The sequence below is a fragment of the Rhinolophus hipposideros genome, assembly GCF_964194185.1.
Source record: "Rhinolophus hipposideros genome assembly, chromosome: 7".
Lineage (NCBI taxonomy): Eukaryota > Metazoa > Chordata > Mammalia > Chiroptera > Rhinolophidae > Rhinolophus > Rhinolophus hipposideros.
Window position 1 is genome coordinate 9973063 of NC_138053.1, and position 27635 is coordinate 10000697.

At 43.2% G+C, this 27635-nt stretch overlaps 1 protein-coding gene and 1 long non-coding RNA gene across 2 annotated transcripts; one reads left to right on the forward strand and one right to left on the reverse strand.

Annotated features, from left to right (window-relative positions):
• Positions 1 to 280: 280 nt before the first annotated feature.
• Positions 281 to 4237, forward strand: LOC308500043. The gene is made up of 2 exons (XR_013993675.1): positions 281 to 1068; positions 1819 to 4237. It is a non-coding gene; the product is annotated as an uncharacterized lncRNA (long non-coding RNA).
• A 1585-nt stretch (positions 4238 to 5822) lies between these two features.
• On the reverse strand, positions 5823 to 26568 carry ZKSCAN1 (zinc finger with KRAB and SCAN domains 1). The gene is made up of 6 exons (XM_081054107.1): positions 26423 to 26568; positions 18123 to 18638; positions 17573 to 17726; positions 15503 to 15591; positions 15099 to 15225; positions 5823 to 12916 (listed from the first exon to the last, which is right to left on the reverse strand). Exons 2-6 carry the CDS (start codon positions 18543 to 18545, stop codon positions 12024 to 12026), a joined length of 1686 nt encoding a protein of 561 aa, XP_080910233.1. The 5' UTR covers positions 18546 to 18638; positions 26423 to 26568; the 3' UTR covers positions 5823 to 12023.
• Between the last annotated feature and the right edge of the window lie 1067 nt (positions 26569 to 27635).

Consider the following 27635-nt stretch of genomic DNA (forward strand, 5'->3'; position numbering starts at 1 on the left):
ATTCACCTTCGGGCAACATCTGAAGGTGGTGACCCCCCATGCGATCGAGGGGGTCCTGAAGTATCCCCCTGGTAGGTGGATGACCAATGCCGGCCTAACCCATTACCAAGGACTCCTGCTAGACGCACCCCGGATCATCTTCGCCGAACCTACCGCTCTGAATCCAGCCACCCTGCTGCCGACCCCGGATCTGGAAGCCCCCCTGCATGATTGCCAAGAGATCATGGCAGAAGTCACCTAGGTGCGCCCCGACCTCCAGGACGCCGCCCTTCCCAACAGTGAGTTGCTATGGTACACTGATGGAAGCAGCTTCATTACGGACGGGGTGCGGAGGGCGGGCCCGGCGGTCGTAGACCAGAGCGGGAGCATCATTTGGAGCGCCCCGCTTCCCCCGGGGACCTCCTCCCAGAAGGCCGAACTGATCGCGCTGGCAGAAGCGCTGGAAAGGGCGAGCGGAGACGAGTGACTGTCTACACCGATAGCCGCTATGCTTTCGGCACTGTCCGTGTGCACGGTGCCATCTACCGGGAGAGACGCTTTGTTACAGCGGAAGGAAAGGTTCTGCGCAGTCTCCCTGAGGTACAGAGACTGCTGGCGGCCGTGCAAAAGCCCCGGGCAGTTGCAATTGTCCACGTCCTTGGGCACCAGTCTGCCCGGACCCCGGAGGCTGCAGGAAACCGGAGGGCGGATAAAGCTGCCAAGACAGCAGCAGTAGCTTCCTCAGCTTTGGCACTCACCCTGCCCGCACCCGAGCTCCCGCGCCTGCCCCCGCGACCTGACTACACTCCGGAAGACCTGCGGAGGATCCGGAACCACCACTGCCCAGAGCCTGATCAGCATGGGTGGTGTCGGGACGCAGAGGGAAAATGGATACTGCCTGCGAAACTAGGACTGTTTCTCCTTTCCAACCTGCACCAAGCCACCCACTTAGGAAAAAAAAGTTGCTGACGATTCTCGAGTCCGCCCGCCTCCGGTTCCCCCGACAAACAGCTCAGATCCAGGAGATCGTGGATCAGTGCGTTGGGTGCCAGGCTATGAAACCCAGCAGGAAGGGACCCCTACATACAGGTACAAGGGTACGGGGGGAGAGCGCCGGGACGGAGTTGGGAGGTGGATTTTACTGAGGTAAAGCCTGGGAGGTATGGGCATAAGCACTTGCTAGTAACGGTTGACACATTTTCAGGATGGATGGAAGCCTTCCCCACGAAACAGGAGACGGCCCAGGTTGTTGCTAAGGCGTTGCTAGAGGAAATTATTCCCAGATATGGGATCCCCGAGGTTTTGGGTTCTGATAACGGCCCGGCTTTCATCAGTAAAGTCCTACAGGAACTGGCCCGAGCTATGGGGACCAATTGGAAGTTACATTGTGAATATAATCCCCAGAGCTCAGGGCAGGTAGAGAGAATGAATCGGACCCTAAAGGAGACTTTGTCTAAATTGGCCATCGAGACTGGCGGGGACTGGGTGACCCTCTTACCCTATGCCATCTTCCGGGTTCGGAACTCACCATATGTACATGGATTGACACCCTTTGAAATTCTGTATGGGGCACCCCCCCCCATTATTGTTCGTACTCTACCAGATCATGACCCCAATGTGGCCCCAAATTATCTGGCCAATTTGAGGGCCCTGCAGGAAGTCCAGTATGAGATATGGCCCCTAGTGTGTTCCCTGTATGAGACCAAGGACGCACCGGACCTGGAACATGGCATCGTTCCACGGGATTGGGTATGGGTGAGGAGACACAGGTCCCGGACCCTGGAGGAAAGGTGGAAAGGTCCTTATATGGTTCTTCTGGTTACCCCCACTGCCTTAAAGGTTGACGGCATCGGGCCTTGGGTCCATCACTCTCACGTGCGCTGAGCCAACCAGCTGGAGCAGACACAAGCTGGGGAGTGGACCGTACGGCGACACCCTGATAACCCTCTGAAGCTGCAGTTCTCCCGACCTCGGGGAAACGCCAAGCCCCCTGCCTCGCCCAACGATGAAGTGGCTGCTAGCCCTGACTCTGCTCAACATCTGGAGAAGGAGCCACACGGAGACCATAACATTTGGGGGCTCGGAGACCAATGCCCATCAGCCTTATAAACAGACATGGATCCTGACCGATGGAGAGACTGGTGCAATTCTCAGCGAAACCACTCGCGTGGCCCCACTGTCCACGTGGTGGCCAGACCTATACTTCTGCTTCAGAGATATCAACCCTGAATACAGGTCCACGGCACCCAATTTAGCCCGTAGCTATGGATTCTATGCCTGTCCGGAACATTCTAACGGCCGACAATGTGGGGGGGTCCAATATTCTTTCTGTAAAAGATGGGACTGTGTCACCTCTAATGACGGAGATTGGAAATGGTCGGTATCACGACCTGACTCCCTCAAATTTGCCTTTGTTAATCGAGGGGAGCCAAGAGGGGCGGCCGTTCCTCTCTTTACAGGTCCCTGTTCCCCTAAAAATTCAGACAGGATCCAAATTAGGTTCACTGACCAGGGAAAGCAGGAAGGGGTTCAAAGTTGGATTCGAGGGAAGGTGTGGGGAGTGGTGTTTTACAAATACGGGGGACATGCGGGATCCACTATTATTGTCAGGTTGAAGGTTGAGATGCCCCCGGCAAGCAGTGCTCCGGTAGGTCCAAACAAGGTGCTGGCCCCTCCCGTCCCTACCAAGAACCCAGGTACGTCAGGGATAAGGACACCGCAGAAGGGACTGCGGGACCCCAGACAAGGTAACCCCTTTGACACCCGCTAAGCAGGCCACCGGAGACTCCTTGTGGAAACTGGTGCGCGCTGTATATGTGACCCTTAACGCCACCAGTCCTAACCTCACAACCTCCTGTTGGCTGTGCTATGGTGTGAAGCCCCCGTTCTATGAAGCTATAGGATTAAATGCCACCTACCACGCCTCCAACGGTGAGAACCCCTCTCAGTGTTCATGGGGAGACTGTAAAATTGGCTTAACCCTGCAACTAGTGCGCGGTCATGGGACCTGTCTAGGGAAGGTGCCCCAGGCTAGACAGGGTTTATGTGCTTACATAGACAGCACCCCTAGTTGGAAAAGTGACACCAAGTGGTTAATCCCCAGAGCTGATGGATGGTGGGTATGTTCAAAGACTGGCCTCACCCCGTGCCTATCAACCGCGGTCTTTAATGCCTCTAATGAATTCTGTGTCCTAGTAACTGTGCTGCCCGCATCCTCTACCACCCCGAGGAGAGCATGTATTCACATTGGGATGGAGACACAAGTGAGAGACGTAAGAGAGAGCCCATCACTGCACTAACCATTGCTACCCTGCTCAGCTTAGGAGTAGCCAGGGCCGGGACCGGCATAGCTTCCCTGGCCACTCAACAATCAGGAATGACCTCTCTAAGGGCAGCCATAGATGAAGATATAGAAAGAATAGAAACCTCTATTAGTCATTTAGAAAAATCGCTCACCTCCCTATCCGAGGTAGTACTCCAGAATAGAAGAGGGCTTGATTTGTTGTTCCTCCAACAAGGGGGACTGTGTGTCGCGCTAGGAGAGGAGTGCTGCTTTTATGCTGACCATACTGGTGTAGTGAAGGAATCCATGGCAAAGGTGAGAGAAGGGTTAGCCAAGAGGAAACGGGGGAGGGAAGCTCAGGAGAACTGGTTTGAAGCTTGGTTTAATAGGTCCCCCTGGTTCACCACCCTAGTTTCTACCTTGGTTGGCCCGTTTGTTTTGCTTGTGCTTATTTTAACCTTTGGCCCTTGCATTTTGAACAAGCTTATTAATTTTGTGAAAGATCGTGTTAATACCGTCCAGCTCATGGTCCTAAGACAACAGTATGAGAGATTGCCTGCCCCAGAGGGCCTCTACGATCGGCCCGTGCATGAGCAAGATTCCTCATTATAAACAACAAAAGGGGGGAATGTAAGAGTAGGTTAGCATGAGAACTGCCATCTTAAGGGCCAGGAAGCCATTTTCTGAATGGGCCCTGGGTTGAAACACAACCTCATCGTAAATACCACGATGTGGGCGGTTGCTCACGGGGACCAGATGTCCTGTTTGAAAAGAGCTTATCTTGTGACACCCCCAGGATGTGGTGCAAGCCCACGATATGTATACTCTTTGAAGCTATGGGAAATTACTGGATGCTCTGAAAATGCTATATAAACCCTTGGCTTTGAGTGCTCGGGGTCCTTGTTGAAACCCGCTGCGTCGGACAGATACTCGGACCCCAGCTAGCTGGAAATAAACCTCGCTGTGTGACTTGCATTATCGCGTGTGTCCTCTGTCCAATTGAGGGGTGGTCGACTCCAGACCATAACAATATATGGATTAGAGAAAACTTATGGTTATTATTCGTGAGTGAAGGAGAAGACAGGAATTGAGGACAGTGTAATGAGAAGTGACAGGGTTTCAAGGAAATGGTTAAATGTTACAGAAAATAAGAATTAAGATGGGAGAAAACGCTGTCAAGAACACCGGTGACCTTTGACTGAGCCATGTAAGTGGCTAAGAGCTCAGGAACAGGGCTTTGAAGAGGGTGGCTATCAGTAGTGAAGAGATGCACACAGTGTTATGGTCTCCTCAGCAGAGGAATTTGGTAGCTCAAAGAAAGGGACAAGGGCAAACAAAAGATTTTTAAAATCTGCTTTTGCTCCTTAAAGCCTCAGGTTTGTGCTCATTTAAATGTAAAACAAGTGTGGAGGGGTGAGAAGGAGCCTGGAGGCACCAGAATGAGTTACGCGGTGTGGCAGGCAGGTGTGGCAGGCAGCTAGGCGAGGGGCTCTAGGGAACAGGAAGGACTGGAACATGTAGCACACCTTGGTGACCCGAGGCCCTTGGGAAGGGATATTGAGGAGGATCAGCTGAGAAAGGGTGAGGTGAGGCTGTTGTAGGCACGGGAGTTCGGGGAGCAGGAGAAACCATCTGTGAAGCTAAGAAGACAGCAGCGAATAGGATTGTCTAACGGGGGCAGGGGAAGAATGAAGGTGGCTGTCCTCCCACACACACAGGAATGGGAGTCACAAGGGTTTGAACAGGACTGGACGGAGTGAAAGGTTGAGAGAAGCCCTTGGTAGGAAATCCCTAACCCTTCTTAGTGCTGGGGCTCTTGTCTGCACTGGGGACACTGTATGGCTCTGGTCCTCTCCACACCCAAGCCTTTATTGAGACCAGAATCTGTGACAGCGTCCCTTGTCACAGCAGTGACCACGTTTAGTAACCTGGAGTTCTTGTTTCTGTTCACCCTGCCCCTCACTTGTTCCCTGGAGTTGTTTCCTAAAGCACATTACCTGCACACAAGCCCTCGCCTCAGGTTCTGCTCTTTGGGGCCGCAGGCTAAGGCAGACAGGATAGGGTGGAGTTCCCCTGAACCGGATTTGGTTGTGAAGATATCTATGTAAAAATACATTGTTTTTTCACATGTGCCACTTATTTTTCATTTACTTTTTAAAAAAATCACCGAGTTTCTTGCAATATATTATGCAACAACAAAACAAGGTTATCAGGTTAGAGGTCACAGTTTAAAGATATAAACCATCAGATTACATGCCGAACCTACCATTAGGATGTTCAGTTTTCTAAGTCAAACTAGTCAAAGGTTATTTCAATGGTGTCATCTTCTGAGAAAATTATGCTTTGGGGAGTCATTAAAAAGCTATTTTATGGCTTTTCATCTTGTTGCCCTAAGGTGGTGTTTCACAGGGAGCTCTGGTGAAATTATAACATGTTCATTTGTGCGAGGACTGTCTGTGAGTTGCAGTTTCAGTTTTTAACTTTGAAATTGTATTTTCTTTACCCCAAACATGTGCATTTATGCAATCAAGGATGACAAAAACCAATCGCCACAAATATTGTCACCTAGAGATAATTTATTGTTTTACCATGACCCAAGAAGAGAACCAACATAAAGAGAGTATTTATTACAAATCCCCACAATTTCCTTCCCCAACCTCACTACTATTGTCAGATATCACCGGCCTCCTAAAATGGACCACTGACTATAAATGTGTGTAAATTTCATTTTGCTACCATTTCTCATGATTGAAACTTCAGTCTTCAAATTATTAATATTTTCAATGGAGTTCCCTAGCTTAAAAAAAATCAAACCACTTCTCCTCTAAAATTCCATTATTTACTGAGAAAGAAGCTTTTCCAGAAATGTTAACGAGGATTTTAAATGAACAAATTCAATTTAAAAATCATTTACTGAACATCTACCACGCATCTGGACTCTTCGAAGACTAGTGAAATGAAAAGGCCAGGTTTTAACAGCAATAACTTAATTCTGCAGGTATACAAAGACAAGTAAGTTTCTTCTTTTGGTCTAATTTATTCTAAACTAAGAAACCAGGAACTGACAAAACAGGAAAGAGTTGTTTTATCCAGTCTACAGATAAACAAGACAATGCCTGAGTTAGCTCTATAGATTTAGGCGTATGTTGAGCTGGTTGTAATAATCTCTATTTAACTAAAAGTTAATAAAAATACATGTTCATTTTAAAATAATTGATTTTACTTGCATATCCCACACTTTACCCTTAAACTTGTTATTTTTAGAACAAGATTTTCCTGCATACTTATAATCTGCTTCCTCTCACCCCCCCCCACCCCCATACATGTATTTGTTTTCCTGTAAGAACCCGCTACTCTCAAATCTCTATGTCTAACATGCTTTGCCCTTGCCGGGCAGATCAAAACTTGAAACTGTTAAGTAGTTGAGGTGAGGGGAAGGCAAGCAAGCACTGGCCTCAGTGCATCCCCACGTTTCTCTTCTCTCCCTCCACCAGGCCTCAGCTGGGAGTTTGGGGCTGTTACAAGCCTTCTCCCCACTCTTCTAACACACCTGGCTTTGTTGGGAGACTCAATGATAGTGATTTAGGGTGACTGCAGCTGCCTAGTCTTTTCACTGGACCAAAGAACTTAAAACCCAAATCTGAAACTGGAATGAAATCCAAATTTTAATACCGCTTTTCAATCACAGATCTCTTTATATCTTAAAACATTGCTTAATGGATGCTTACTGAAGGGAGAAACTATAATTTTTAGACCAATTAACTTTGCTGATTACTGTGCATTTTAAAGTGAGTCATGATTCTTTAGTAAATGGAGGTGAGAATCTCAAAAGATTTTTTTAAAAGTCTGTGAAAAAAACAACAGATCACTGTTTAGAATTTAATGCCCACTCTTTACCTTCCACTGTTTTAGGGTAAGAGAAAAACATGAGGTTTGTGGTATCCACTATTAAATATAACCAGACAATATGAAACTAAGTTCTCACGTTAAGACATCTCACATTATGAGATGTCCAAGCACTTCCCAAATTTTTGTTTGACCTGCAGACTTGGAGATGGCTTACCTCCCTATAACTTCAAGTTTGTTTTACAAAGCTTTGAAAAGTAAAACAATTTCATTTTTAGATACAATAAAAAATTAATTTGAATAGCAAAATAAGTAACTGCTTTTAAATGTACAGTAGTGTGTCCATTCTAAAAATGAAACCTAAATCTATTGTTAGGAAAACTTTTCAAATAATGCTTATTAAATTCTCCAGTAGTAGCTGAAATAAAAATCTAACTTCTGCAAAAAGATCTATTTATATACCACTTAATCCCCTTTTCTCTGATTCTACATTTCACTTTGCAATCTGCAAGACCTTCATTTGATTTCCCAGATGGGGAACCCTAGCCCCCTCATAACTATTTTGAGAAGTTGCGTAGAGTAGAACACACAAAAATATGGCTCCTCTGGCAAGTATTGCTGTCACTGACTACATTTTAACACTGTTACTCCAATTCACACAATGCCTCTTCCATGAGGATGACCTGGGTGACTCTGGTTAGCCAGCTTCAGATGAGTAGTACATCAGCATGACCAAACTCGGGAATAAAAGGTGGGGAACTCCACCTAATTTTTCCCCCCAAAATCAGAAAAAGTCTTTCACAGCTATGAATCTTCACAAGTCCTCTCTCCGAACGAATCATAAACCAGGGGAAGTAAGTGGGACCAGGGAAGGTACAGCCAAAAGGAATACTGCAAAATGCTTATCAGAAAAACTCCCTGCAACACCGGAACTAGATGCATCTGTGCCTATTTTCCAGGAAAGTGCCCGTGTTGGGGTTTTCCTATCCCGAATTTTCTAAGCATAGACTTAAGAGTTAGTAGGGGAAGCAGAACTATGGTTTACAGAATCTGGTCAAGTTCAGCGGTCCCACTGACCTTTCCAGGACACTCTCTAGTCTCAATTCATGGAGAAGACCCTCTTACTCCCCCTGACAAGCACAGAGAACCCATTTTCTTTGCTTGAAATGGTGGTCTGGCCGCTAAGAGGTCGACTTCCGAGCTTTGAAAACTCTCAGGAAGCTGCAGATGTTGACAGGAATTGTTCCATTTTAGTGCCCTATTAACCTTTTTTCTCCTAATGAATCTACTAACCTCTCTTGCTCTGATAAGCACCAAACTAAGGTGTTTTTTTTTTCCTCATATTCCCCCTCCTCAGTTCTATGAACTGATTTTTTTGTCTATAATGACATCAACTTCACTACTCATCCCCAAAACTTTGCTCTTTTGGAGTGATGTGTTCTGTCAAATAGATTAAAATACATTATCTGTTTACAGGGAATATACAGAACAGGGGGTAGGTACAAAACACACACACTGACGACATGATCATACAAAATATATAGAAGTACCCAACATTGACAATTTTGTAAGAAGTTGCACATTTTGCTATTTCTTTAGCATTTCCCCACATTTTTTTCTTCTGTGGATCCTCTGGAGTTAAGATTGAGCGTCTTCTGCAGTGTTTCTGAAATTCATTGCATGACTGGAACATACTGACGGAATTCATTTTCTGTCCAAAGCAATGAGTGCTATACATGAACGTTTTCCTCACACATAATATTAATAATAAAGTTTATTTACAGTATAAGCTTTCTGAGGCTAAGGGCTGAGATGTGATGAAAGGCTTTGCCATACTATCACATTTAAGAGGTTCCCTCCTGAAAACAAATTCTGATGTATGTAAGATGTGAATTGCCTCACCCACCAAACATACTGACCTTTGTACATATAAGTTTCACTTTTATGCCTTTAATAAAATACTAAGTGCCTTACATATCAAGATGCCTTACACACCTCTATTCTCAGGCTTTCGCCTTGCTTGCTGGGCTGGAGTAGAAACAAATACCCTACAACTTGAAGAAATGTTCTTTTCTTCCTGGCAAGGTTAAGGTATTGTTTTCAAAAGCCCTTCGAAAACTTCCATTAGGTCAACTAGCATGCCTACTGGTTAACTACAGTACTTCACCTGTTAACAGATTTCAGCCAGTCAAGAAAGTTTGAATGACTAGGCTTAGCACTAACTAGATGTTGTAAGCCTTTTTGACCATGACCTAATTACGCTTTGCATCGAGCAGCTGATAAATGAATGTAATGCAAATGGTTTTAATCAACACCTGTAGCCTTTTTTTTGTCAAAAAACGTATCTTCAAGTAGCTGTTTCAAGCCGTGCATCTGCTGAAGATGTGAAGCAACCTCAGTGGCTATCCCACAGTCAGTACGATGTCCCAGAAAATGGGAATTAAATGTGGGGGCACAGGTTATATTTAACTTTCATTTAACAAAAAACAAAAATGATGGCTGAATTACGTCAGCACGTAGTTCTGGCTAAAAAAAAAAAAGCCAATGTGAAACTGACCAAAGTTCTTCCCCTCTTAAGAAAAGTCAGTGCTTTGATCAGTGCCTGGAGTTAAGCACCTTACTGCTTTCAGTTGCTTCCTACGGTAGTAGCAGCAAAAGTCTTTGCTCAAAAGCACCAGCAGTTTTCTGTGCAACCATCACTGTGGCTCACTCTTTAAAGAAAATCCTAAAAGCATTTCTTCCACCTTTACTATAAAATGTTACTTAGGTATACTCTTCTGGAGGACCTCTTCTGTTTCTCTTAAATTGGATGGATAGAGACGTTCTGGTCACCAGGTGACTTCCTTGAAGTTTCCCCAGGCAACACTGATGAAACCGCTTAGAGACACAGGGAAGCTGTGGTTGGTCCAAGTTATGGAGAAGCCAAAGCATTACTGCTGTGCAGAATTTTCGTTTGGTCTGGAGCTGAGGCCACAGCTGCCCCCACTTCACTGGCTCCCCATAAAGCCATGCTGACTCATGAGTGGCTTGAGTCATTGGTAGGGAACAAAATGATGAATGATAGTTTTAGTTCTGTTTCTTGAAGGAAAATCTCAAAACTCTATGTGAGGTTCTCCCGTTATAGGGATAGTCTTTAGGTGTGTTTATTCTATGTGTCTAAGATCCTACAGGGCTGTCCACAATCATTTGCAAGCTCTCATGAGCATAGTCACCTATACCTGAGTCCCTGATGACTACCTTATAGCCCACGATACCTCGGTGTCCTGTGTGTGTATCTGAAAAGTCTGTCATTAGCTTCCAGGCAGCCAAGTGCATCCTCCTGCACAGAAGATGGAAAAGATCAAAGTTTCATAACCTCACCTCAGTCTTCAGCGATGAGAGAAAAGACACCATGCGGTATGACTATGATACAACCAACCACATCTTAGCACGCTAGTGAACTTTTCCAAACAACAACACATTTAGTTAGTAATTGCCAGCTAATGATGTCAAATGCTTTTGTGAAGTTTCTGGAAAGTGTGGGGAGAAAAATGCTCCCTACAACTTTCCTTTCTCCGAAAAGCAACAAAAATGACATCTTCTGAACTATATTATTTAACGTTACAAATGATTCAGAAAGTGCCCAAATCATCACGTTGTTAGCAGCTGACTGAAGAGAATTCTGGCTAAGATCTTGGCCATAGGAAGATGTCAAAAAATGGTCTTAGTAAGTTTTTGTATTTGTAAGATGACGACGATGGAGTCATTTCTGACATTCCATGGCATTTACTCACTGATCTGTGTTTAAAAAGTGTACACAGGCAGCTAACTAGCGCCTTTTTTTAATATTTAGGACCAAAATCGCATCAGAATCTATAGCTTTAGTATGCTTCAGGCTCTGAAGGTCCTCTTCAAAAGTTGGGCCAGGCTACCGAATTTTGGTACTTGTGATTCACAGGGCTTTATCGTAAATGTAAAAGCCCCATTAGAAGTCAGGCGGAATGACTGCCTCTTCTGTGTTCAGCACTGAGTCCAGCGCTGTGTGGAATATGAATACATCCCTTGACGATCAAAGCGTCTCTTTTGGGGGGTGATGACGACTTTCAGACACGAAACAATGAAGGACTAAAGGACAGTGTATACATATATATAATCAAGTGCTAACTTATGGAGAAATGCATTTAGGAGTGCGATAGTGCTTTAGGGATTTCTTCTAGAAGGGAGAGAAGTGTTTTGAATCACTGTTGCCATTTCAGTAGAATTTCTCTCAGTGATGAGGATAAAACCATCTACGTTTGTGGCAGTCCTTTGGAACTGTAGACTGGTGCACATACCCTCTTTCAGGAAGAGATAGAAATCTTTGGTTTGATACTGATCAGCACAGTCCTAGATTTCTATAGCTTTGGTAGGCTACCAGTGATCAGATATATTAACTTATCGTATATATAACTAGTTTGAGCAGCATGTCCCAATGTAGTTTTTGTTTTAACTGTCCCTCTTTTTTGAGAAAGAAGGTACAGCAAAATGTTGGCCAAGCAGGGCTTGTTTGCAGCAAGCAGCTTTAACCTCAGTACCATTTTCACAGAGCCAATCTGAATCTTTCAATTCTATGTTGCAGTTGCTGAGAGTCCAGCAGCGCCTTTAAAGGTATCCTCATTACTGACAAGCTTGACCTTTACTGTGTATGTGCTTTCATCTTGTGTGGAAATAGCATGTGGCTTATCCATATGACTGAGTTTTTCCTTCTGGGGCTGTGTGGAAGAATTACATGCCCACAGACTACGCAAAGGCAGAACACCGCTGATCTAACTATCAGGATCCTTAAGTGTGATTTAAAAAAATCAATTGAGGATGTTTTTTTCTCCTCCATGGGCACACACCTCTGAAATAATTTTAGAAACAAAAGGGGGAAATGGCTTGTCAACAAATTCTTGGTTTACACACAGCTTTTCAGGAATGCTCCAAACGCATCAAGGGAGGCTGGACTGTACTCAGACGCTCGCTCTCTGGTATGGATTCTGTGATGCAGAGTGAGGGTCGAGCTCCGGGTAAAGGCCTTGCCGCACTTAGTGCACTTATAGGGTTTTTCTCGGGTGTGAATTCGCCTATGCAAAATAAGATATGAGTTTCGGTTGAAAGCTTTTCCACATTCGCTACATTCATAGGGTTTCTCCCCCGTGTGGATTCTCTGATGTTTCGTAAGGTCTGAGCTCTGGCTGAAGGCTTTCCCGCACTCATTACATTCATAAGGTTTCTCTCCAGAGTGGATTCGCTGATGCAGAATGAGATTTGAACTGTGACTGAAGGCTTTGCCGCACTCATTACATTCGTGAGGTTTTTCTCCTGTGTGGATTCTCTGATGCAGAACAAGGTTTGAGTTCAGACTGAAGGCTTTCCCACACTCACTACATTCATAGGGCTTTTCTCCAGTGTGGATGATTTTATGGCGAATAAGGCTTGAACTCCTTGTGAAGCATTTACCACATTCATCACACCTATGAGACTTCGTTCCTGTCGGAACTTCTTCAGGGGTGTTAAAGTTTGAACTCAGACTGAAGCTTCTTCCCAATCCCTTACCCTTCTCCCTGGGACCTCTCTCTCCCGTGGTGGGTTTTTTTTCCTTGACTGTAGCTGGCCCCGAATCTCTCTTTTCTCTTCCAGTTTTCTCCTCAGGGTTCCTCTGCTGCCTTTCTGCTGTTCTGCCCTGCTGTTCACGTTTTTCTCCAAAATCTTTCTGGACTCTTCCCCTTGTCTCCCCATGTGATGCTGTGTCTTCTGCGATTTCTGCTTTAGAGGTTGACTCCTCATTCTCATTCCTGCTTTCACAACCTGACACAATAAATAGAAAATACAAATGGCACCTTTTTCTTTTGAATCTATAGGTTAATCAAGTGACATTGCTTTTCCAGGAAGCTCCTACATGCCTGCAAAATGACCTCACAATATTAATTGAAAACAAAATAGAAGAAAAATTGGGAAAAAAATAGAGGAAACAAGGAATAGAGTTGGGAAATAGGAGGGCAGAGTGGAAAGGACAACAGAGGGAGTGTGCGGAGAGGACAGGAATGGACAGACACACACAGGGGACGAGCAGAGGGCACAGAACCAGCTAAGGAAGGAAGGAACCTAAGAGGTTACAATTCATACTTCCATTTTTTGGTCACCCAATAATTAGTTTGAAGGAACAAATATACATGTAAAAAAATCAGTCTGTCTCTAGGATAAGTATTTATGAGCTTAAAAAGAGGTCAGGTCCTTCCTATAATATGGTAAGGGTATTAGCAGAAATAAGAGAATATAGTTAAAGGAAAAGTGAAAACTCCTCCAGTCTGAGATTTTTATCAACAAGGAGATGGTTAATGGGCAAAACAACGAGCTCTGAACTTCGCAGGCTGTGTGGATATGCAGACACAGGAAATAGTTTCTCTCCACCAGGGAGAGCAGCATACAGCCGACAGTGCTCAAGTAACAGAGATGAGGGTGAAGAAGTTGGTCAGGGCATTAGTAAACACAATTAAAACCTTCACAGAAAGACAGCTGAGAATAACTGAGAACAGAAAAGAAACTGAAAACATTTCCAGAGATAGCTCATGGAGGAGATACTAGAAGAAAACAAAATTTTACAAATGCAGAGCTGATCCTCTTATTTTAGCATTTAGCATATTAAAACATTGGAATATATTTTTATTGTAGACTGTTCTATTCACTGTTTTTAAGCAGAGATTAAAAATTGTTCAATAAACATATACTATTTTATATGTTTACATTTGCCTAGAAAAGACTCCAAAAATGTCTTCTCTATTTTTTATTTATGTGGCCTTAAGAAACCTGTTCAAGGGGGCCTGCACTATGACAAACAGGCCCCTGAATGCAATTTCCAAGGAGCTGAATAATATCTAAACCTCGACTTTAGTGATGAAATTAACATAAACACCGAACCAATCGTAAGGAAGAGGAAACTGGTCCACTATGTTTGAATTCCAAGTCATGGTCCTTAACTACCTGGATAGTTCCCAGACGGTCCAATTCTTTTTTTTCCCCCGTAAGTTATCATGGAGTAGATAACACCCAGCTCATAAATACATATCAGTTCTTTGGCTTAATTTTCATCTAGTCCTTAGCACAAGTACCAAGAAATCAAACTCCAGTTTGATCAAAGTGTAGTTCAAAACAACACTTGAGGTTTCTTTAGTAACATCTTTTCTTCATGAAGTTTCCCTTCATTTGCCCTCCCTCTGCCGTTCCCAGGCAGAAGCCTCACTGTGGACTTCCCTATGACAAGACTAATTTGAGAGCTTCTTTCCAGTAATGTCTCCTGGGGTTGAGATCTAGCAGAGACAAATAGTAATGTTTGTCAATTGTGTGTCACTTTGTCTTATCTGGCTGATGCCTCTTAGAATTTGTTCTTATTACACACCCAGGAACTAGGGCTCTTCATAGACGACTATTTGGTTTGGAAACTGGGAGGCCTAATCATAAGGAAAGTGCAAGTGCAAGTTCATGGAATTATGGAAAGCTGTCACAGAGCAACGCCTATAGGACAAAAAAGGACAGAAAGCCCATGGAACGATGACTGCTTGGTAGGTTCAGGAACATGGTCCCAAGTTGGATTAGACCAATGATCAATTCTTACCTTATCAATTCTACACTAGGAAATACAGATACTCCCCCTCAACAGAGGCATCCAAACTGCAACCTTCAGAGTGGGGCAGAAACCTCCCAGGTAACAGTGGTGGAAGAGGTGAGGATTCAGAATACAAGAGCATTTCTGATTTCAAACAGCAAAACCTACCTAGAGGTAAAAAATCCACCTGGAATCAGGAAGTCACAGTACCAGGCTTCTGGGGTTAAATGGATACAAATGTTCTCATTCTCTGTCTGGTCTGAAGAAAGGGGCTCAGGAGTCTCTAAATCCTTGTCAATACTGAACTGAATACATCAGAGATCCCACAATTAACAAAAAAAAGAGACAAAACAATCTTATCAGACAGTAATCCTGCACTAGTCTTACCCTGGGAAAACACGTTCCCATAATTCTCCGGTCTGCTGTCCCTACTGAGATTCCTCCGAGCCAGGTTCTGACATCCCCATTCCTCCAGGATGAGGGACACGGCCATGTCTTCGATCTTCACCATTGCCTGAAATAATATGAGACCCCACACTCAGTTCCCCCAAAGCTCAGGGAAATACCCACTGCCCAAACCTGGAGTTAGGGACAGAGCTGATGCAAACCTAGAGGGTGCTGGGAAAGAAATGGTGACCATGACAGGCTCTGGTGGACAGGAGGGTGGGTGGGTGGGGCCACTCTGTGGGCAGGGACACGGAGAGTGAGTCCTGGGTGGAGACTGCTAAAAGAGCTCCAGGAAGAAGCAGATAGAGGGAGGGGCTTGGGAGGGCAGAGGGGCCTCCGCTTACCTGGGAATCTGCCGTGAGTAGTGCAGACGCCATCGCCTGGTCTCTGGGACCCTCGTGATGAGGGGCAGGAACTTGGGTGGCAGGCAGAGCTGGGGGAGAAGAAAGGAACTCTGAGTTAAAAAGCAGCTCTGCTCTGGGCCTCCCCTCAAAGAAGGGGCCAGAGGCACTGTTTTTCCTGCACCAGCATGTTCAATGTTTAACTACAGAATAGATAACTAGGGAGACTATAAACAAGAAAAAGCATGACCTATGTTTTTAAACAGGAGTCATAAAGGAATCAAGAAAGGGTCCTTAAAACCACCGGGTCCAACCCCTTTGTTTCTAAGAAGGGGAAACTGAGGCCCTGAGAGAGTAAATGACTTGTCTAATGTCACAGTTAAGAATGGCAGCGCCAGATTTAGAACCCAGATTCATACTCTCAGCTACAGAAGTGGGTAACATTCAGCCCATGATTCAAGCTTGGCTCAAAATTTAATTTTCTCCAGTCCAAGGAACAAGTACTAGGACATCAGAATCCCATTTAGTTGTGAAAAACGCAAGAACAGCTTAAAAAATCTGTAGTAGTAAAATCTTGAAACACAGGTAGGAAGGGGGTCTTCTTACCTCTGGTAAGTTTTGCCATTTTGTCCCTCTACTTTTCTCCCTCACTTATCTAATTTTTTAATAAAACGTATACACGGTTCAAATGTTAATGAGACATTTATAAGTGTATAAAGGTATAAGCTGACACTCATCTAATAAAAGACATTTATATCGTATAATCACGCTAACTACAATGGATAAGAACAATTAGAAAAATTTTAAACTGTGAAATTAAAATCCTCCCTTGCCAAGTAATATTAGATTTGGAAATGTTAGTGGTAAATAAATGATATTAATGAGCTGCAAAGATAGTAGAGAAATGAATTTGACACTGAATTACTAAACTTGTAACTTTCAGACAGTACAATAATAAGATAAGCTAAAGCAAAATGTATGAAAAAGCACCTAGCATATTAACCTTCCGAGAGTTAGGAAACACTCTGGAAAGATGAAAAGCACAAAGAGGAAACTGAGAATAAATGCATATGCTTCAATTAGTTGAAGAACTATTTGCTAAGTAACTATATTGTTACCAGGGTCTCTAAAACTGTTACTCTGGCAACTTGAAGCTCTAATCCGGCACTTTAAAACCATGATTATCTTCTTCGATTTCCTGATTTCACCTCTTATGGAGTATGGAGACCTTACAAACCCTAGTTCATAAATGGGACAGGTCGACAGTGGTGGATTAAACATCACAGTGCATAGGTTTCCACGGATTTCTCCAGCATACGAATGCTGGCTATCCTCCAGAATGCAGAGAAGAGGATGCTTCCTTAAGCACTAATATTCCTACCTTAAATGTCATCACAAAGAAACACATTGGTCAAGAAACGTGCCTCCATCAACTCTTCCTGAACAACTGTACTTTTAGTATGTTACTGTTTTTGCTGATCTGTGTACTACTTTGATTTTAAAATCGGATGAAGATATTGTTAATATTTCCCCAAAAGGAAAAATAATTAAACTGATTATTTATATAACCCCGAAATGATTTTTTTCCTCATGTTCAACCAAAATAAAATTTTTCCATCCTTTCCCATTGTTTGATAATTCTGAAAGTAACCTAGAAAAAGTGTGATGTTAAACAGTATTTTTTACACATTTTAAATAAAATGAATTTTAAAAATGATCCTTTATAAGGTAATTTATGACATACTACAGTGTTTCAAAACTGAGGCTGAAAATATATCATGTCTTCCCAGCACTTTCCTGTAAAAAAGAAATGTTAGACATCCAGAATGCTAACAGCTCAATAAACAATGTAAAGTCCACCCAAGTTCATTATGCACATTTCATTTACTTCCTTAGTAACGTTATTTAAGTCGAGTCTGTAAGTTATATTTCTCCTAACATTTAATAATAATGACAATAATGGATGATAAAAGGAAGCATGCTTCTTCATTACAGGCACTAAGCAACACAGAGAGGGCATACAACATCCTGAATAGTTTGCTTCTTTTCCCTACAAGAAACCTTGCTTCTTACCCCGTGACTGTAAGAGGCGGGGTTTCCGAGATGAATGCTTGAAATGGGACTGGGTGGCCTCATGATGAAGGTCAAAGCTTGAGGACTCCTGTATTGGATCCAGAGGCACCATCCCCCTTGCGAGCATCTCAGGTCCATGAACTTGACCTGGGACCTGAGGACAAACAGGTTGGGCTTGTGGGTAAATCACTTTTTAAACAGCACTTTAAATGAACAAAAAGACTGTAAGTATGCCAGGGGGTGCAGGTGGGGGAAGGCCATAATACTTTTTAATATCCAAGCAGAGCAGGGAGAATAACCACCAGACTACTAATACTAGCTTATATTAGTAGTAACTTATATATTAGTTTATTTTATATATAACATTATATATGCACATATAATATAGCTATTACACATATTATGTAAGTAGTAGCTTATAGATTAATACTAATACTACTACTACTAAACTACTAAGACTACTAATACGAGCTTTAAATCAGTAACTTCCTCTTTGCTCCAGTCTCAGTCTGCGTGCTGCTCACACATAATAGGTTTCACCTCTTCTTACCTGCTGTCCTGATAAATCAAGCTCCAAGTCTTCCAGGAGGGTCACGGCCTCCTCCCCACTGTCGGGCCGGTACTCCTGCAGCCAGACTTGGAGCTCCTTGGGCAGGATGGAAAGGAACTGCTCCAGCACCAGCAGCTCCAGGATCTGCTCCTTGCTGTTCACCTCTGGTCGCAGCCACTGATGACAAAGTTCCTTCAGTCGACTCAGCGCCTCTCGAGGCCCAAAAGTGTTTTGGTAACAGAAGTGCCTGAAACGTTGGCGGAAGATCTCTGGGTCGGGAGGAGGAGTGTCCTGAAGGCTGGAATCCTGCCCCCACATGTGGTCTTCCTCATCTTCCTCTTCTACCTTCACTATTACGATACCATCCTTCTCCTGGGCAGCCTGTGGGGACAGACCCGTGGCTTCCCTTGATTCAGCAGTCATCGTTCAGGCTCAGGGAACTGACTTGATCCAAATAGGGCCTGTGCTCGCCTTTCTGTCCTATGAGATGTTTTCTGAGACGTTTCTGTACTATTCCTGAAGTAGTAAAAAAGTTATTAGTACATTTAAGAAAAGTTGTCACATCCAGCACGACAAGAGCTGTGGGATTCAAGAAGGGTTAAGAAAGACAGCAGCCAAGAGTAGATTGCAAGTGGGGCCAAGGGACTCAAGCCTCAAGGACTGAGCCCCAAATCGGGTCAACGCGTAGCTTTTATTAGTAATCATATGAGGAAGTAAAGCTTGTTTTTTCCATGGTCTGTGAGTTTCGTGCCTGCTGGCTGTTTTCCCGAAAGTCCCCATTGTGCTCCAGCACATACTGTGCGCACGTACTGTGCCTTCTCTCACACACACACACACACACACACACACACACGCACAGCCCCCAGGGATGGAGTCATTGTTCTGAAACCATCCATTAAGGGGGAATGACAGCTATCGGTCCATTGGGTCTCAGTTTGCCGAGACACCCACTCAAGGAAGCTTTACCGGTATCATTCCATCGGGTCTCAGTTTGCCAAGACACTTCCTTGTGATGTCATGGGAAAGGTGCGGGGGAACAGACGGTCAGGCAGCTGTAAGGCAACAGAAAGTGAACTGTGCTGCTAACACTTCACAAAAGGCTGCACATCAAGGCACGAAGAATGCCTCTGAGTAGTGGGGATAAAAAAGCCTCCAGAGCCGTAGTTCTCACCACTGTCACTTTACACAATAAGGTTTGCAAACAGAAACCTCCAATGAGGGAATTCCACCCTCAGGGTGTTTGTCTAAGTCCAAGCACCTGACTTCCAGGACAGCAGGCTATGTACGATGAGTTTATAGTGCTTAACACAGTGAGGGCTGAATGTTGGCAGGGTGCAGGCAACAGGCTTCTAGCAGTATATGCAGTCTTATTTCCTCCCACAACAATAGCAGGGAGGCACAACTGCTAGTACCATTTTACAGATGACACGATTGAGGCTTAGATAACTTAAGTAATTTGCTCAGCAGCATGTGGCTACCTGTCCACAGTGTTTCCCGGAAAATAAGACCTAGCTGGATAATCAGCTCTAATGCACCTTTTGGAGTCAAAATTAATATAAGACCCGGTCTTACTTTACTATAAGACCTGGTATTTTATATTACATTACATTATATTATACTATATAAGACCCGGTCTTATAGTAAAATAAGACCGGGTCTTAAATTAATTTTGGCTCCAAAAGACGCATTAGAGCTGATTGTCTGCCTAGGCCTTATTTTCGGGGAAACATGGTAGTACAGTCAACATTCAAGCCATATTTGAAGCCCTGGACTTGCTAATCTATCATTTACCTATTTCTAATATTTTTATGGGTCAGTCTAGCCTTGGTCAGTCTAAAGCCCACACAGAGGGCTCCCAAGGTACCTTCATTCACTTGTTCACTTTTAAGTACTGTGATGTTTCCTAGTTTATCTGAGACAGTTACGAGGAATAATGGATTATTTTATCCAGCTTTAAACAATTTCATCTTCATAACAGACAAGCATGGGGACACGGGGCGGTGGGTGAAATGGATGAAGAGGGTCAAATGATATAAACTTCTGGTTATAAGTCCTGGGGATGTAATGTACAGCATGGTGGCTATAGTTAATACTGTATTGCATATTTGAAAAGTTGCTGAGAATAGATCTTAAAAAATCACATCACAAGAAAACACTTTTGTTAAAATATGGTAACACATGTTAACTAGACTTACTGTGATTATTTTGCAATATATACATATATTGAATCATTATGTGGTACACCTGAAACTAATATAATGTTATATGTCAATTACAGCTCAAAAAAAAAAAAAAAAGAGACAAGCAGCTTTAAAGATTTTTGCAGAGAAACTACAGTTATAGGAAATACTAATGACACAAATACACACGAATAAGAAATTGGCACAGCTGAAGCTTCTATCCAGAACAAGGTTTTACTTAGCCAGATTAGGAGGTAAAAACCAATGACGATCTGAACCAAACAAGAAGTCAACCAATAAGTGAGAAAGTAGCTGCTTTAAAAAAAAGAGTGTGAGGAAAGTATTATGAGAACAGATGTATGCTGGGAAACATTTCCACTGTTATGTAATTTTAACTGCCCCAAATTAGTAAGTATCCTTATTATCTACACATTTTATTTTCTAATCTGTTTAAAAATCTCCCAAATGAACATTTTTAGTGGGTCTTAAGCCTGTGTGTTAAAAATATAAAAAAACAAACAAACCCCTTTTGATTAGTTTGTAAGAACAGGTGATTTAAGATTATGGAAAATGGAAAAGTACTAGCTGAATTTCAACAACAAAAATTTGGTTGGGGGGAGGACCAATTGTGAATTGCTAAAGAGTTAACAGTGTATTTCTTCCATCTGAAGTGACAAATCTTTGTGAAGTATTTTTTCACCTCTACAACCATCAAAATTAAGCATCAAATTCAAGTTTTAGAGACAGAGCATCCAACTGCTGTATCACAAGGAATTAGGCCAACTAGCAAAACATTTTTAATTCGATGGCTCTCACTAAAAAATTAGTAATTTTGGTGGCAAAGAGATCATGTACATTTAAAGTATAAAAGTTATTTCTAAATAGCAATTTAATGTACTTTTTGTTTTATTATGCGAAATACTGGTATAATACTTTTATATAACTTTTATACATAGTTTTTACTGACAGGTGTGTAACCATAAAAGTTTGGAGATGACTGTTTTAATCACAAAGAATATGATTTTAATCTGAGATTTATCACAGGATTAGTTTGTCCATCATTTTTTTGGTCTTTAATGAAAAACAGAAATCCTTATTAAACTAGGAGTCCATGATAATAAAGAACATTACATTCAAAAAGACTTTCTACATACATATAAAGGGAATGCAGGAATTAAGTTATTTCGCCAATGATTTTAAGCTGGTAAAAGTCCTACTACAAATCATCTTCTAGCCCTTCCCATTGATTGCATCAGACCTGTTTTGCACCCCATTCTCCTTCAATTTCCTAAACATTTCTGCATATCTACAACACGCAAGGTGTCCTGCTAGACCGAGGGGAATAAAAAGATGAGAAGCCTGATTCTTAGTTTTGTACAAATAATCATAGTACAAAGCTGAATGGCCAAAGGGTTCTAAGGAAGTTTCAACAGGAGTGGTAGAGGAGCCAGGAGTTAACAAGGCAGCTTGTAGGAAGAGGCCTCCCCTGGAGCTGGGGCATCTAAACAGCCAGAACCTTTACAGGAAAAGACAGCAAGTAGGTAGTCCAAGAGATATCCCCTTTGGCTAGCTTAACCCAACTGGAGGCTAAATAATTCCTATAAGCCTTAGTTTCTTTCCTTGTTTCAGTTCTGAAAAGTCAAAAGAAAAACTATCTCTTCCTGCTGTGTGTCTCACGATTATTTTCCACCACCCTAATTCAAGCTCCGTATCTTCTGCCCAGTTTAGTGCCACAGCCCCATACAGTTTCTCTAGTTTTACTTTCTCCCTGTTCCAATACAAGCCACAAACCAAGATAAATGCGGTATTGTTAAAGTAAGCTTCTGGTCACTCCCTCCTTTCTCTCAATTACTGTTAAGGAATCCTTGATATCTACCAATTTAGTGTTCAAAGAATACACCCCATTCTACTATTCGTTCTTACCTCCCACTACTTTTCTTAGTAGTGATCCCCTATATTCCAGCCGATGGGGCCCGTGAAAGTTCCCCAACCATAAGGTATGTTTTCCATCACTTCTTTGCTGTGAACTATCTCCCACCAAATCAACTCTATTGGTCAAATTTTTACTCACCTTTCAAGACGTATAATGTCTCCTGACATTCCATATTAAATAAGGTATCTTCCTCACTTAAACACTCTTTGTACTTTTTTGTTTCTATCTTAAGGCACTTATATTCCCCTTGTATTTATCATTATTTGGGTTACAGTTCCTATCTCATCTCCCAAAATTTTAAGCCCCTCAAGGACATGGACTCTTGTCATCTTTGTACTTATCTCCTAGAGAACCTGGCAGTTTAAATTCTGTTAAGCTGAATAGAAGAAACAAGAACTACTCAAACTATTATAGCCCCGCCTGCCATCTTATTACCTTTAGTGGCAAATTGGTGATCAGATATTCTACTACTACCTCGATCACTCAGGTTCAGAATCTTACCTTCTTTGACTCCTCTCTTCTCATGTGCACTGTCTCCAAGCACCAGGGAGAAGTAATTCTTTGTTCATACTTATTTTTCCACCTAGTTCCGTTAAGTCCAGCTTCCTCTCTTTGGTTCCCTGCCTTCCTTTTCTCCCAAAACCCAGCCCTCTTAATCTCCCATCTTACTCTCAGATTATTCTTCCTAAAACTTTATAGCTTTGTAGTCAACACCCTCCTGTACCTGGTGGTTCCAGTTTCCCCCAAGCTTCATTTCCCATCAATTTCTCTCCCTCCCCTGCATGAATCTTTCCATCCAGTAAAATCAGTCTGCTCAGTATATGCCTTGTATTTTGATTGCCATCCTTTCCTCACATCACACTCAATGTCTACTTATCCTTCAGAGCTAAGCTAAAATGCCACTTGCTCTTCATAGCTGTTCAAGAAGCCTCTAGCAGCCATAATAAGAGCCAATGTTTATTGAGTGCTTTCTATGCACCTGGTATTAAACATTTCACATAAAAATCTTAGAAGGTAGCTGCAATTATCATCACACTTTATAATGACAAAAGTAAGATTTACTGATATTAAATAACATACCCAAGTTCACACAGCAATTAAACGGTAGAGCCAGGATTTGAAATTAGGTCTGTGGGACTCCTCAGCTCAAGCTCTAACCATTATATCACACTCATTGTGTCTCAACATGTGGGGTGAGGAAGGGCTTCTGTACACATAGATTCTTTGTAAGAGGAAAGCGTATGAAGGTGCCTATAAAGAATGACCACTCAGGAATAGGCCTCATCTGTCATCCAATGTTTTCACTAGAGAGCTGTATGACTAAGGAGACACAGCAGGAGATGCATCTTTTCCATAAAAGCAAGTGGAATTATTTAAAATCCATCAGGTAGGACCTTCAAACAGGATAAGGAGAACCGGTAACTAGCGGAGCATCAGAAGTCTCTATTTTTATGAAAATCCTATCATGTCCCAGCTGTATAAAGGAAAGGAATCTTGATTTTACTCACACCTAGGCCAGAGTTGTTTTAAAGAGTAGAATACTCCTTGGGTTAGTGCGACTTGATAGGAAGAACTACTGAGGAAGAAGTGAGACCTCAAGGGACGAGATGAGGGCATGGGCACATTTCCTCATTCCCCAATTTCAACAGGTCCTCTCCCCTATCCCAATATTTCCTGCTTCTACTCTGGACAAAAGTCACAACAGTAGTGGAAGAGCTGGGTTTTGGTTTAGGTTTCCCAGAAAATGTGAGCACACAGCTTTTCTCCTCTCTCTAAACTTCTGGCACTAATGGTCTCCACCAAGCATTTGCTATGGAAGTTCTTATGCTGTTTTTTTCTGTAATTTAATTTTTCATGACTTCCCTCCTCAACTGGACTATTGTTAAAGGTATGCATCTTTGTGCCTCTTAGACCCCTCAGAATGATTCCTTGCAGGCATTAGTTTTTAAAAAATACTTTACTGAATTTACAACGTTAGTATTTTCCCCCCATCCATACATCATTCAATGTTGCCCTCAAATTGGCTACTTGGAAGAGTTTCATTAAGCTGCTCCACCATATACTTACCAGCCGATTTCAGGCAAATATTCTCTATATGCATGTTTCCTCATCTGTACAATGGGGATAAAAAACAATATTTGCCTCACAGACTTGTTGTGAGGATTAAATGAGTTAACATAAAGCATTTAAAAGAGCGTATGGCACTTAAGTAGGCACTAAGGAAGCATTTTAACTTTTTTCAATGAACTTAAGAGATGTAACTGTACTTTCCAATTTTCAGCCTGCTTGAAAGATTAAGCAATGGGAGAAATCCTGCAATACTGAAAGCAGCACAGGTTGGAACAGCTGAATTCTAGTCACTCACAAATAAGTTACACATCCCTGAGTGAGTTACTTAACCTCTCTGGCACTCAGTATCTTTGTCAAATTGGGGGGGTTGGGAGGGAGGGGGAGGAGGGACTGTGGAAGAGTAGAACACTACCTCTGGGGTCTCTCTAAGCTGAAAAACATTCTGACATACTATCCGATTTAGATAAGATTACCCCCAGCAACTGGTTCTCACCAAAGATAAATATGAATGATTTTCTTAAAAAAAGGGTTTGAAGTTACAAGCTCAGTGTATTCCAAAGGCTATTTTCTAAATAGGCCATTATCTTTTCCAGGGTGTAGTCTGCAAAGTTTAAACAAACTGTGCCCCTCCCCCATTTCTATACAGAGCTACCATAAACTGATTTAAATATTAAAGCTATGTTTAAAATACAGCTAGCGACACAAAGAATCCTGATACAACCTCAGAATGAAAAGTTAAGATTTAACACTAATGTGAATTTAGATGCAACATAAAATTAGAAAAAAATTAAATGCTTAGATCAAGTAGAGAATAAGCAAAAGACTATGGTATTAAGGAGCTAGCTTCCCTGTTTTTAAGATGAATACGATGCCTGAAATAATGAACAAGCATCTTGCATAGTAACTCCGTCAATATAAACTTGGAGAAACAAATTATCATTATGTAATAAAGTGATTTCATTTGGCCAGCATATAGAGTAACAGTACTTTGTTGATTGATTACAATGAATTCTCCACAATTCAATTCAACAAGTATTTATTGACCACCTCCAATCCGCCTAGCACTGGCCTGTACAATAAATGCTTTCTTTGGTCCCAGGCCATGTAACAGCCACTCTCTATAATGAAAGTGTCTTATTGTGTACTGGAAGCACTGCCGGAAAGGGAGGGGAGGGGGGCAGTGTCAGGGTAAACTACAGCTGAATTTTTCAATTACACTAAATCAAATAATTTCAACGTTGAAAAGGACCTCTTGAGAAAACCTAGTTAATTTTACTGATGACAAAACTGAGAGTTGGCGAAGTGTCTTGTCTTATCCAAGGTCACTCAGTTTATGTTTCCTAACGGCCGAGTGCAATTTCCACCAATTCCCTTCACCCTCCACCCACGACAAGTCCAGCAGAGCAGCCACGCAGAACCGAAAAATCCACCTCATCTTCCTGACAGCTCATTTCTAAAAGCCTTCAAAGCCCTCCATACAGCTGAAACAGAGAGTGGGTTGTATGTAATCTCTACTGGGTCCGGATCACTTTTTTATCCAGTCTGACTAGGCTTCAACTACTCTTTAATCACCGGTCAGGGAGTAGGCGAGGGGGTGGAGTGACGAGAAGCAGGTGATCTGGAAACACACATGCGGCACTTGAAAACGTGTCCATTTCTCGGCCTTCCGTATTTTTCACCTGGAGGTCCTGAAGGACCCCGAAGAAAATCTCTCACTGGAATCAAAGCAAATGGCGACGAAAGGCGAGCAGAAAACCCTGACAGGGGTCGTCGGTTGGCTTGAGACCCCCTTCTCAGAAACGTCAAACGACGATGACGACACTGCGGGCCAGGGGCCCGGAAGGGGCCCGCAGCCGGCTTCTCTGCAGTCTGGGGGCACCCCCGGCCACTAACCCCTCGCCCCCTTCCCGCCGGGACCCGGGGGTGGGGCGGGGACGTCTCCCCGGGAACGGCGCTTCCCACGGCTGGGCCTAGGAAGGGGACAGGGACAGGGACTGTCTTCACACTCCGCCCGGGCCGCCTGGAGGGGACCCCGGGGCCGCAGCTGCAGAGCCCACCCTCACGCACACCGCTCTGCGGCCCCGCCCGCCCTCCCCAGGGGCCGGCCCAAGTCTCACCGTGAGCCCCGGGAGCCGCCTTGGGGCGCTGGGCGAGAAAGGGGAGCTGACTCGGGGGCTCAGGCCGGCCGAAGGGCGCTGCACAAGGACCTAGGCCCTCCCGACGCCTCGACACGGACACAATGAGTCACAAAGGCCGGAAGTGTGTCAGCACCCCGTCTTCCGGGACTGCGCTGCGCTTCCGGGTCGCCTCTAGGAGCCCGGGAGGATTTCACATCTCGTTTCCCGAATCGCCAGAGCCGCTGTCTGCCCCGGGGAGGGTAGTAAAGCCTCTATCTTTGAGGTTCTGGCTCTCAGCTGTGTGCCCCGAGTTAATGCTGGGGACCGACTAGAAGGGGGTTCAGGCTTTACGAGATACAAACAGACTGTCCAGCTCACACATCAATCCATATGGATATTCGGTTTCTCCTGTCTTTTCCTTCTCAGGTCGTCCTTGTAATTATAGTTATTATCAAGCAATAATAATATTTAGTAATTGTATGTCTGTGGCAGAGGAACTGAAACAAGGGTGTAGACAGAGAACATCAAAGTGAAGCCAGGGGTGGCTGGTTTCACAAAACTGCTGTGGTGGCTTCTCTCAGGTCCTGGAGTCTGCCAATTGAGTGGGTGGTATTTTCAAATACTTGGCGGGTAGACAAAGGACGTCTTTCCACAACCAAGTTAGTAGGTTGTTTTGCTTATGTGGCATATGCTATTATAGCAGTTTAAAAGGAGTTTTCATAGTAATAATAGACACTTTTGCCTTCAAGGTGCTTTCACAATCTACAATTATGGCCTTCACCTTTACCTGGCAAGGTAAGTTGCTCCACCTGTGCAAAGGTGACCATGAGCTTTAAAGGTTGTGACTTTGGTCTCTGTTTCAAGACAAGTTCATGGAGTGACTGAACGTAGTTTTTTGGTTGCATGAGTACAATTGCTTGGGGGAGATTATTTTCTACAAAATACTTGAAAACTAAAAAGCAATTATAGTATCATTAAGTGAAAACTGCAAAATGGAGAAAAATAATCGCTTGTAATCCCTCCACCTTAACACGACTATGATGCCTTTAATTTATCCCTTTCCCATCTGTTTGCATATGTATGTTTTATACTTTTTACTTATTACTTTAAACATACTTCAAAACTATGATTGTATTGGATAGATGGCTGATACGGTTGAAGTACCTGCCACATTCATGCTGTATGACCATTTTGTTTTTGAACTAGACTTCAT